Raw genomic sequence first — 11,218 nt, forward strand, 5'->3', positions numbered from 1 at the left:
CACTTTTTCGCAACACTTTTAAAAATATTTTTCAAAAGTATTGTCAAACTAGTCCTTAAATAACTATTTGTATGATATTAAATATAATGAATTATCTCTTTGTTCTTGCAACTATCAACTTTGTTCTTTCAAATTCTTCCCTAAATATTTAGTTTTTGTTAGAGTTAATTTCATTAGTCATCTTCAAACTATGACTCTCATATTAAATTGACTATCTAATTTTAAAATATTCTAATTATATCTCTAAACCATTAATATTATATCAATCATGTCCTTTTATTATTAAAATTATAATTTTAGATATTCAAATTTACCAAAATTATTTGAATATTTTATAAAATATATGTTTTACCTTTTTTCTTTTATAACTGTATAAATTCCCTCTTGGAATCGCGGCAACGCTAGAAGCATTCCGAACTGATCTGAGAGGATGACAAGGGCACATGGCAACTTCTCCGTCCCAACCTCGCCAATCGTATAAAAACCTCAAACCGCACCCGGAAACCCGAAAACTTCCATAAAGTACACACGTGTAACAACATTGGCACGTGCTAAATATACCCCCAAAGAAATAAACAAACACTGAACCCCATCATCACTCCGCAGCCTCCCCCGTTCTTTGAAATCCTATTTTCCCTTTATCCGCACTGGGGAAAAGAATAGAGAAAAATTGCAATAGCTTTTTTTGATCGTCATAAAGAAAAAGCGCCGGGGCGTGACCTGAGATCATCAAAACCTAAACACGATCCTTTGATTTCCGAAATATGTGGAGAAGGCTACTTACTTCACAGTTCAAATCTCTGGCAACACTTCCATGCCGATCCGCCTCTAAAACGGCGCCGCTTCCATTCAAATCTCACATTTCTCCTTCCCCTTCTGCTTCCCTCCTCGTTCGCCATTTCTCCGCCGAGTCAGGTAACCCTAGTTTTGTTAGATCCTCGTCTGTGATTCATTTTATTCTTCAGTCTTTTTTTTTTTTATAAAAAAATTTCAAGCTTTGCATCCCTTAGATAGTGTTTTAGATGTTGTTTTTATAAAAAGAGGTTAAGTTAGATTTAGTTTATATTGGAAAGCAATACTGTTTGAGTGTTAGTCGATGTATCCGATATTGATTTTGCGGTTTTTGATTTCTATTGCTTTGGTTTCTGTAGCAGATACTGCTGTGAAGAAGAGAGTTGAGGATGTAATGCCTATCGCTACAGGTCATGAACGAGAGGAGCTTGAGTCTGAGCTTCAGGCAATTTTTTTCCTTTTCCTGTTCTCTCTCTGTTTGGTTTTTAAATATGAGAACTTTCTTTTGGTGTTACTTTTATACTATAGAAGATTCGATTGTCGACTATGTTGTAATAACTTATGAGCATTATGGCGAAATTTGATTTACTGCCTTCTAAGTTTAGGGGCTGCTGTTTTCTCATTCTCATTTTCTTTTTTGCTTTATCTTGTTTAGGGAAAGAAAATCCTTGAAGATGTAAACAACCCTGTTGGTCCTTTTGGCACAAAGGTTAGTATCTCCCCATCTATTACAACTGAGAATCCCAATTTGATCATGTCTGTGTCATCTTATATTTAATCGGTGGCAGATGGTGTTTAATTACTAACAATTACCCCCCCCTCCCCCGCTATGAATTACTTCTATATTTTCCTTGGATTTAATAATTTATTTGGTTTATAATGGCTTCAAGTGCTTGGATTCTGTTCCCTTCTATTTAAATGGGTTTACTGATTACCTGTTATTGATGTATACTGGAACTACTTTTAATCCTTAGTGTGAGTGAATGTTTGCAAAAAAGATGTTTTTTGGTGCTTTGACAACATATATTTTCAATGTTATTAACTATTTGGAACTTCCAATGATTCATTCCTGTATTTGTTACTTGTAAGTGATTGTGTAATCAACTTATATTATTCCTTAAATTTAGTTTTTCTCAAGTAAGGGGTTATTTTTTTCATTTTATCTTCGTTGGCATGTCTTGTCACTGGTGGGTCTCTGGTCATCAGTAGACTAGGCCTTAGGGGTTGGGACTCCTGAACAGTGAACCTTGACCCTCCACTGAGGGTAACAATCCATATGCCAAACCTGGGTCGTTAATATTCTCTTGTTAGTAAAATTAACATGAGATGGTCTAATTTGCTTTCTAGATGATGGATTTACCACTTCCTCGGAAACTAAAATATTATAGATATCATACAAAGGAAAAAATTGTTTGTACAGAAGGTTCTGTTTCTGAATTTGTTAAAGATTTTAATGCGGTTCTTTTCTACATATGGATGAGCTGCAGTGTTTTATCCATTTACTGTTGAATCATGGCTTCCAAGTAATATTCTTTGTAAATTTATCATTTTGAGTTTGTGCCTGCTTTCTATTCTGCTAGAAACTGGAAATTTTACTGATAAAAAAAAAACCCAGAAATTTTGACCTTTATTAAAATCATAAGAGTGAGGTCATGACTTGACTTTTGATGTTAGAAGTTATTTTATCTGCCTGTAGGAAGCTCCTGCTGTTGTCAAGTCCTACTATGACAAGAGAATAGTTGGATGCCCAGGAGGTGAAGGCGGTATGTTTCCTTCCTCAATTCTCTGTTTCTGCTCTTCTAAGTTCTAACTGTGGTCTTTATTCTATGCTTTTGTCAAATTTGTACAAAATTGAGTCATTTTACTTGAATTAATACTTGTGTTCATTCGATTTGCTTTATGACAAAAAATGCAGAGGATGAGCATGATGTTGTCTGGTTTTGGCTGGAGAAAGGCAAGCCACATGAGTGTCCAGTTTGTTCACAGTATTTTGTGGTAAGTGCATATCATGAACTAGAGAACATTCATTCCTTATGTCCAAACCTTGAGCTGATGTATTTGCATTACATTTAAATGTCAATGTCCTTGCATCCATTGGATCCATAGCCTTTTAGGTATTTCTGGTAGCCAATACATGGATTCACCCAAAACTCTGAAGACCTGAATTAATTGCTAGCCATCTGGGGCATTGTGGGACAAATAAACAGTATTAGTCTATTCTCTGGCAACCCTCGTTTGCCCTAGTTGAGCATGGTTCATCAACAAGTTTGTGCAATAAATAGCTTCTATGAATGACTGTTATGTTGGGCAACTTGGTTCTGGTTACTTCATCTAGAACTCTGCAAATATGATCAGTGAATGCAACTAATAACCTCGTATATTTTGTTGAGTTGCAAATGCTTGAGCTATGCGATATTTTTCTAGATGATTCTCAATTGACAAACAAAACTACAATGCAACAGATGCATGTAACGACCCAAAGACCAAAGTCTGATTTTAGGTGAACATGAATAGGTTTAAGGGGGAAGTGAGAGCAGTAGACTTTAAGCTTGACCAATGGTTCCATCCAATTCCCTGTGTGTTTTGGCTAATAATTTCTACCTATGTGGTGCAGCTGGAAGTTGTGGGACCTGGAGGACCTCCAGACGGACATGGTGATGATGATCATCATTAATTGCAACTTTGAATTTTTTTTCCTGTTGGAATAAAATTGCAGAAGACGATTAAATGATGTTCCAATATACAATGCACCTTCAAGATGTTCAAAAGCTGTTATCTGTCGTTTGCTTTTGCGATGGTATTCTCTGTTTCTTTATGGTACTTTAGACTGATACACAGGTATGGGAATTTTTTTGGTTAACTTAAACTGCATCGCCAAATAAATAAATCTTTTCCATTCATTAATGGGACTTATTTTTGTGAAGTTTTGAAGGATAATTTTATTGTCTTGGTATCGTTCATGGCATTTTGAAGGATAAATATTGACTGGTATCGTATCAGTACATGCAAGTTTTGTTTTTAATAGAAGTACATAGTAATGTGGTCTGAATCAGTCCATGCAAATCGTACTGCTTTAATTTCAACAAGCCAGAATGTAACAGTTAGGATGATATCGATAATTTCTTAAATGAGTTGGAGATACCAAGGGTACCGGAGGCCTTAAGCATTTTTTAACTTCTCCTTTCACTGAGATAGATATCCAAAAAGTAATGTTTTATTTGGGACCCTTTAAAGCTCCCCATATTCTTTCAACATTGATTCATGCGTAAACTTCCTTAAGATGGGTAGAATGCTCGAAGAATTAAACAAAACCTTCATTGTTTTAATACCTAGGAGATGGTATATAATGTTATCACGAAGATTTTGTTTCAGTGACTTAATCCAATCTTGGAGGCGATTGTCTCCCCATTTCAAAATTCTCTCATTCGAGGGTGATAATGTTATTCTGGCATCGGAGCTGTTGCAATTTATTGAAAGGAAATTCAAGGGAACTTTGGACCTAACCGTGAAGTGCATTTATATTGTTCCTTATCAGATCCATCATATGTAGTTTTTGTCCTGAAGGAGATTTAAGATTACCCTACCTATTTGTGCTCTGTCAAAAACGATAACAACAGGGGAAGATACGAGTCTCAAGGTGGGAAGGAGTATGCCAATAATTCTTTTATTTTTTGCGGATGATAAATTTTTTATTTTCAGAGAAAATAGAGATTTGTCTCGTGCAATCAAAAGTATGCTTAACCAATTTTACTTTTTCTCGAGGCTTTGCATAAATTATAACAAGTTGAGTTCATGATCAACAGAGATTGTCACTCCAAGTTTAAAAGGATATTCCAAGAAATACTTCAAGTAAAGACCACAATGGAAGTTGGGAAGTGTCTGGCGATGAAGAAAGGCATGTGGAAGAAGGGTAAGTTTTTCCAATCTACTGCAAATAGAATGGAATCTCAACGTTCTTCCTGGAAAGCCAAATTCCTTGAACAAGGTGAAAAACTTACCTTGAGCTAGCCAGTTTATCATTTTTTATGTTTCCAAGCCCCAAAGAATATATGTAACAAAATAGATCTACTAATGTGCAAGTTTTGGCGGGTTTGAGAATCAAGGGTGGAAGAAAGTATGTTACATAAATTGAGACGATGTAGTCAAGCATAATTTCACTTGGCAAAGTAATAATAGATAGAAAACATCAAGCTTAGGAATGGCGACAAATTCAGAAGTAGTTCGCAATGAACTGCCCAAATTGGAGATGCAAAGATAGTAGGAATCAAAGTTGTTCTTTGAAGGAGCCGCAAAATCGTAATGGAAGATTTCTATGTGAAATCAACATACTTCCATGAACTGAGTAAATTCTATGAAAGATTCTAGACAATACCTTGCGATGCAAAGTTGAAGTTCAAAAGAGGATTAGATCCAATCATCATGCGGGATGTTTAGATTCATAGAAATAAAGTCCTGTTTGATGAAGGCAGGAATGGAGCTCATAAACCAGAACAAGAAAGCACACATTAACTGGGAAATTCCTAAGATGCGGGAATAACTCCAACTCTGGCCAGAGTTGTAATTAGAAGGAATAGGAATACGACTAATTCCTGGGTTATCCTTATTAAAAGACCACATTTAATATCATGGACAAATTTACGTGAGTATTTTATTTATTCCAAAATGTCACCCTAATAACTGTAACATAATAATAATAATAATAATAATAATAATAATAATAATAATAATAATAATGTTAAAATTTAGACTTAAATTTTAAAATTTGAAAAATAGAGTTATTAAATTTTAATAATTTGTAAATCTTTTTTATATGTTAAATACTTGTATTAACTACCACGAATGTGGGGGTTTCACTCATTTTTGTAAGTTTTTCTAACTTATTTTAGTAATAGTAATAATTAGGTTAAAATATGCGGTTTTTATAAATTTAGAATTTTAAAATTTAAGTCTAACTGTTAGCACTGATAAATTTTTTAGTTACATGATTACCGAGTGGAAAATATTTTTATTTTAAAATGTCACATCAACAAATTTAATAACATTAACAATTAGACCTGAACTTTGTAATCAAAAGTAGATGAATTAAATTTCTGAAAATAAAAGTACACATATTAAATTCTAACTTTGTGAAGAGTACAAAGACTTATGATATATTTTAACCTAAAAATTAATGTTTATTAAGTGACTATTTATAAAATAATACAATAGCATCTGGAAAAAAAATCCGAAAATAAGCATAATTTATTTTTTGTTTGCTTTCCCCTCCTTTCACTTCACTTCTCTCCTCCTTTTCAAACACGTGGATGAGTTTGATTAAATATTGATTTTAATGGATGGTAATTCATATAAGAAAATTGTTAAAAGAAAGAAAGAAAAAATGAGTTAAATAAAAAGGTAGTGTAGAAAGAAAGATGAATTTAATGGAAAAGCATAAGCAAATAAGTTGGAATATATGTTATTGTTTTGAAAAAAGAAGAATGGAATGGAGAAATGTAAGATGAAGGGTGTTGGACCCCAAACAAAAAAGAGACACACATAGATTCTCCTCATGCTGTATTCTGAAAGTTCATTTCATCCCTACCATTTATCACAAATAATCCCCCAAAGGTCAAAGGCAATATATTGTGTATCGGATTTGGGCATTTGTTAGGAAAGAAAAGGAGTGAATTTGCAGACCATTGAGAAGGAATATACAAACATCACAAGGAACGTGCCAAAATATTCAAAAGCAAAATCTCCATCTGCCTTTTTAAGGGGTTCTTCCATATGGCAATTTGCCTGCATGCTTTCAACAATAAAACACTTCTTTTTATAAGTTTCTAGGAAATTGGATTCCAACACGCTCTCCACTCTTACCTTAAACATGTATGTATGTATGTATATACGCTTAGGTGATATTATCTAAAGATATATAAAATAGGTCATGATTGGTACGTGTATATTATTATTATCCTTTTTGTAAATTGTGCACGTACATATATAATTTTATATCTCACAGCTTTAAGAATATATTTTAGATTTATATTTATTTCAGATTAAATTTACTATTTGTTCATCATAATGTTTAAAAGGGTGCCAACAAATGTATTTAACTTAACAAAATGAATCTAGACAAGAAAAGTAAGCTCACTTAAAATATGAATTGAGTTTGGATTTTAATGCAATTTGATTTGTTTTTAATATTATAATATTTTATTTTTTATGGATTGCCACGTGGATACTACATTAGTAAAGTTTATAGATGTTAATTTTTTTCATTCATTCTGGAAGGATTTGACAAACAATACAAATTTAATGGCCGAAAGAGATTAAATAAAGGGCTAAGCTAACATTTTCTTTTATAAAATTGGAGGGCTAAATAAATTATTAGGCCTTAAATTTATTTTATCTTAAAATTAATTTTTTATCTTAGAACCTGAGTTTTATTAGTTTTTCTTTCTCAGGCTTTAAAAGGTATTATTTCCTTGGAACTTAAACAAGGATTAGACTTGATCATGGGTGAGGCTAGCCGCCTAGACTCCACCTAAAAAATGAGAGGGTTTGAAAAAAATATAAGTCCAGAAAATAGGTTTGGACAAAAAATAGGGTCCATTTTCTAAATAGGCCGAGCCTCATGTAGATTTTTTGGCCTAGACTTGGCCCAAATCACACGCCTATACTTTTTTTTTGTATTTTCAATTTGCTGAAAGATATTTATTTTAATATTTTTAGTGTATTATATTTTTTAAAATTTGTTTTTATATAAAAAATAATCTAAAAAAATTATTAAGGTCGAAATGGGTTGAGCTTAGGTTTAGCATTTTTCAATATGGGTTAAGCTTGGATAAAATTTTAGGCCATTTTTTGGGTTGGGCCTAAAATTCTGCATCAGCTTGACCCATAATCAAGTCTAAATTGGACAAACCAATATCCATTTCATGTTTTTTTTTCTTTTCTTAAATAAACCAAAAAATAAAAATAAAAGAATAACATGGAAGTAAGCGTGTGAACCTACCTCTTTGATAGTTTTTAGAGTTAATATATATAAAGGTACCTGAATTTGACAACTTATATCTATGTGGCAATTAAACTTCTTTTTTGAATCTAACTGGATAGTGATACTTAAACTTGAAAATCATAAGCTAACTTATTACTTTTTTTTCTAGGTACCTACCTAATATTGTTAAAATGCACTGGCGTGGTGTTGACAACTAATAACACGGTGAGACATGATAAAATTAAATAAAATAGAATTTTGAATAAATTAAATCAATTCAATCTCAAATATTTAAGGAAATTACATATATGTGATTAATTTCTATCCTGGTGGCATTTTTGTTATATAGATAAAAAAAACAAAAAAAAGATGTGAAGTGTAAGGATATATGGGAGAAGAATAGTCAAATTGGAGAGCTTTATCACTAATTAATCTTTAACCTACATTCACTACTTAAATTATTTGCAGACACATTATAGGCATAGCAAAGACAAAAGGAAACCCCTATACCCTCTATCTGTCGTGTTCATGCATGAGAGAACCAGCTTTTCTTTTTCCTCTTAATCTCTATATAATATTATGCTAATGCTTGCACTTTATTCAGTTTACTTTTATTTCTTTGTTTTACTGCAATCTAGCTTTTCAATTAATAAAGGAACCTTGTATATTATATTAAAATTATCTTCTTTTCTTTTTTTTTTAGTGTTGCTATTATACATGTATACGTGTGAAAATAATGTATTTACATAATTGGTGTACTTTTAAAAATAACAATCAATAAATAATATAATATATGTTTAGAAACTAATAATAATAACATACGAGATATGCACGAAACTAAAATAAAATAAGTAAAAATAAATTTAAATAGTTAAAAAGTTTGCATAATAATATTAAAGTGTACAAAAAAATCAAATTAAGTAAAGTTTTGATTGCAGTAGTAAAGTTGAGATTTTATTATTGTTAATAGTATAAGTTCAAATATCATCATAAGCAATTTTTTATAGGTTTTAAAATATAAAACGAAAAACCAAAACCAAAAGTACAATGGTAATAATTTAACAAATTCTAAGTATAGAAAGATATTTTCATAATTTTTCCAATTGAGTTGATATAGGATTAACTAATTACATCAACTTAATCAAGGGTTTAAAATTTGGTGAATATAATTATATGTTATTTGAAACCAAGCATTAAATTCAAATTAGAGTTCATTAATCATATATATATATATAATGTATTATTAAATCTAACTATTTATATTAAATATGTGTCAAATATAAATACTTGATAAGAAATAAAATGGCATGATAATATAATATATGTGTAAGATTAGTACTGTTATGTTTATAATATATTTGATAATGTATAATTATGTAGAACATAAAACTATATCCTACATTACGTCCAAATTTAAGTAACCTTCAATATTAGATTTCATGTATTTCTTTTATTCCTATAGATGTTGAACAAATGCTGGTTTCCACCCCATGTGAGACTCATTCAAATGGCCATCCAGTTACCAAGACAAGCATATCACCACTTGTTTCATTATTATTATTATTATTTTTCTTATTCATCAATTAAATTATAAAATGTACCTTCATCTTTAACCCACATTCACTCAATTAGTTTATTTTTCACCGAAAATGAAAGATATATAGGGGAACCTATAGCTATTCTCTCTTGCATGGTTTCAAAACGATGTCCTAGTCAATGCTTCACCAGCACCACCTTTTTTTTTTCCAGGAGAATCCTTTTAGATTTCATTGTCACTGCAATTTTGGGAGCCAGCTTTGCAGATTAGATGAACTAGGAGAAAAAAATAATTTTATATTTACTTGAGCTAGCTTCAACTATTCCCTCTTTTTGAAGTAATATATATTTGTTTTAAAGAGTCACAGAATCTTGGAGGAGAAGAAAATTTGCAAATGTTAAAATTCGAATTAAAATTAATGGAGTCACGTCACATCTTAAGAATCTTAGGTATAATTTAATTTTATTGATACAAATTGGCTGCTGCATTACATAATATATACGAGTAATAAATTAGACTATACCTAAAGGGTAGTGCCAACAGCATATGTTGTTTTCAAGTTATAATAAGCAAAGAATCAATTAAGTATATATAAACTCAAAAAAAAAAAAAAATTAAGTATCATTCCAATATCTAAATATATACTTATTGGTTGATTCTTGCCCAAAATGAGTGTATGGGGTAGGGTAAAGGTGGAGTTGACAATGAAAAAGTCGGCCCAATGTTTTTCCCAGAAAGGATGAAAAACAAAGAAAAAAAATTACTGAAAAAGGTTGACCTACAAGGTAATCAGATGCCTCCATTCAACACAGTGACCAATGATGGCTTGCCCATGTCAGCTGTAATTTTTCCTCTTAGTCAAGCAGATATATGTAGAGTTCTGTTTTTTTTTTGAAGAAGGAATTTTTGGTTATTGAACATTACAGCTAGAAGGCAGTAAGCCACAGATGGATGACAACTTGAAAATGATATCATTAAGCTGATGAGTGCATATATAAGACAAACAAGTTACTGGTCTAGTGCAAAATTTACGTGGATTCGAAGTTGATTCAATCTTTGTGTCTGTAATTAATCCTCTTTACCGTTAAAGAAAAAAAGGCAAATGAGGAATTTTCTTTATTAATGTTGCATTAAAGGTGCATTATTTTATAGGTACAAAAGTGATGAAATAATATGGGTTCAGAGACACTGAACTGAATGAACATGAAACCAGTTAAAATGGTAGTCTGTAACTCTGCAAATAAACCTTTTTCTTTTCTTTTTGGCTTGGCATAGGGTTTTGGCTATGATAGTAAACCATGTGAACCCTTCAAACATAACCTTTAAATAGAAGGGGTAACATGGTTAGTTGAAGTAAGAGGTGCAGTTCTGGACTTACTATGTGCTGAGTACTTATGGTGTTCCCCATGAATATAAACAAACAGAACTTTTATGGTGGGAATTGAGCACCCAGAAATTAAAGTGGCAAGCAGGAAAGTAAGAAAGAGGAATGCAGGATAAAAAGAAGCTAAATCCAGGTTGATTAACTTTATAAATATATACAAAAAAATCCCCCAAAAAGAAAAGATTTAGTTTATACATATTTTAATATGTTATTGCATGTACATATGTGCTTCATATTTCTGTAAGAAAAATGAGCTTCACAGGAGAAAGGGAAAACAAAATGAAACTCAGCTAGTGTCATTTCAGTAGTATATTTCTATAATACCAAAAAAATTATGTAAAGGATGCATGAAAGTTATAAAACTTGTAAGCATTTTGTTTAATGGGTATCAATCAAATCATCAAAAGAAATGATAAACAAATGATTGTGAAAAGATAATATCTTTTTCAAATTTAGGTTATTCTTTTCTTGTTTTCAGTAATATTCTGTTGAGTTGTTGCTGGAGGGTTTAGCTTTATTTTTTGGCCAC

General features: G+C 31.4%; 1 protein-coding gene across 2 annotated transcripts; it reads left to right on the top strand.

Moving 5' to 3' along the window:
• Positions 1 to 407: 407 nt before the first annotated feature.
• LOC108486924 (cytochrome c oxidase subunit 5b-1, mitochondrial) lies at positions 408 to 3,729 on the top strand. Of its 2 annotated transcripts, none has more exons than XM_017791088.2 (6): positions 408 to 915; positions 1,152 to 1,237; positions 1,448 to 1,501; positions 2,489 to 2,555; positions 2,708 to 2,787; positions 3,407 to 3,729. In XM_017791088.2, the coding sequence occupies exons 1-6, from the start codon at positions 765 to 767 to the stop codon at positions 3,464 to 3,466; spliced, it is 498 nt and encodes a 165-aa protein (XP_017646577.1). In that variant the 5' UTR covers positions 408 to 764; the 3' UTR covers positions 3,467 to 3,729. The 2 variants fall into 2 exon arrangements, with proteins under 2 accessions (XP_017646577.1, XP_017646578.1); XM_017791089.2 differs by having other exon boundaries at positions 409 to 915; positions 1,155 to 1,237.
• The last annotated feature ends 7,489 nt before the right edge of the window (positions 3,730 to 11,218 follow it).

This window comes from Gossypium arboreum, chromosome 10 (genome assembly GCF_025698485.1).
Source record: "Gossypium arboreum isolate Shixiya-1 chromosome 10, ASM2569848v2, whole genome shotgun sequence".
In the NCBI taxonomy this organism is placed as follows: domain Eukaryota; kingdom Viridiplantae; phylum Streptophyta; class Magnoliopsida; order Malvales; family Malvaceae; genus Gossypium; species Gossypium arboreum.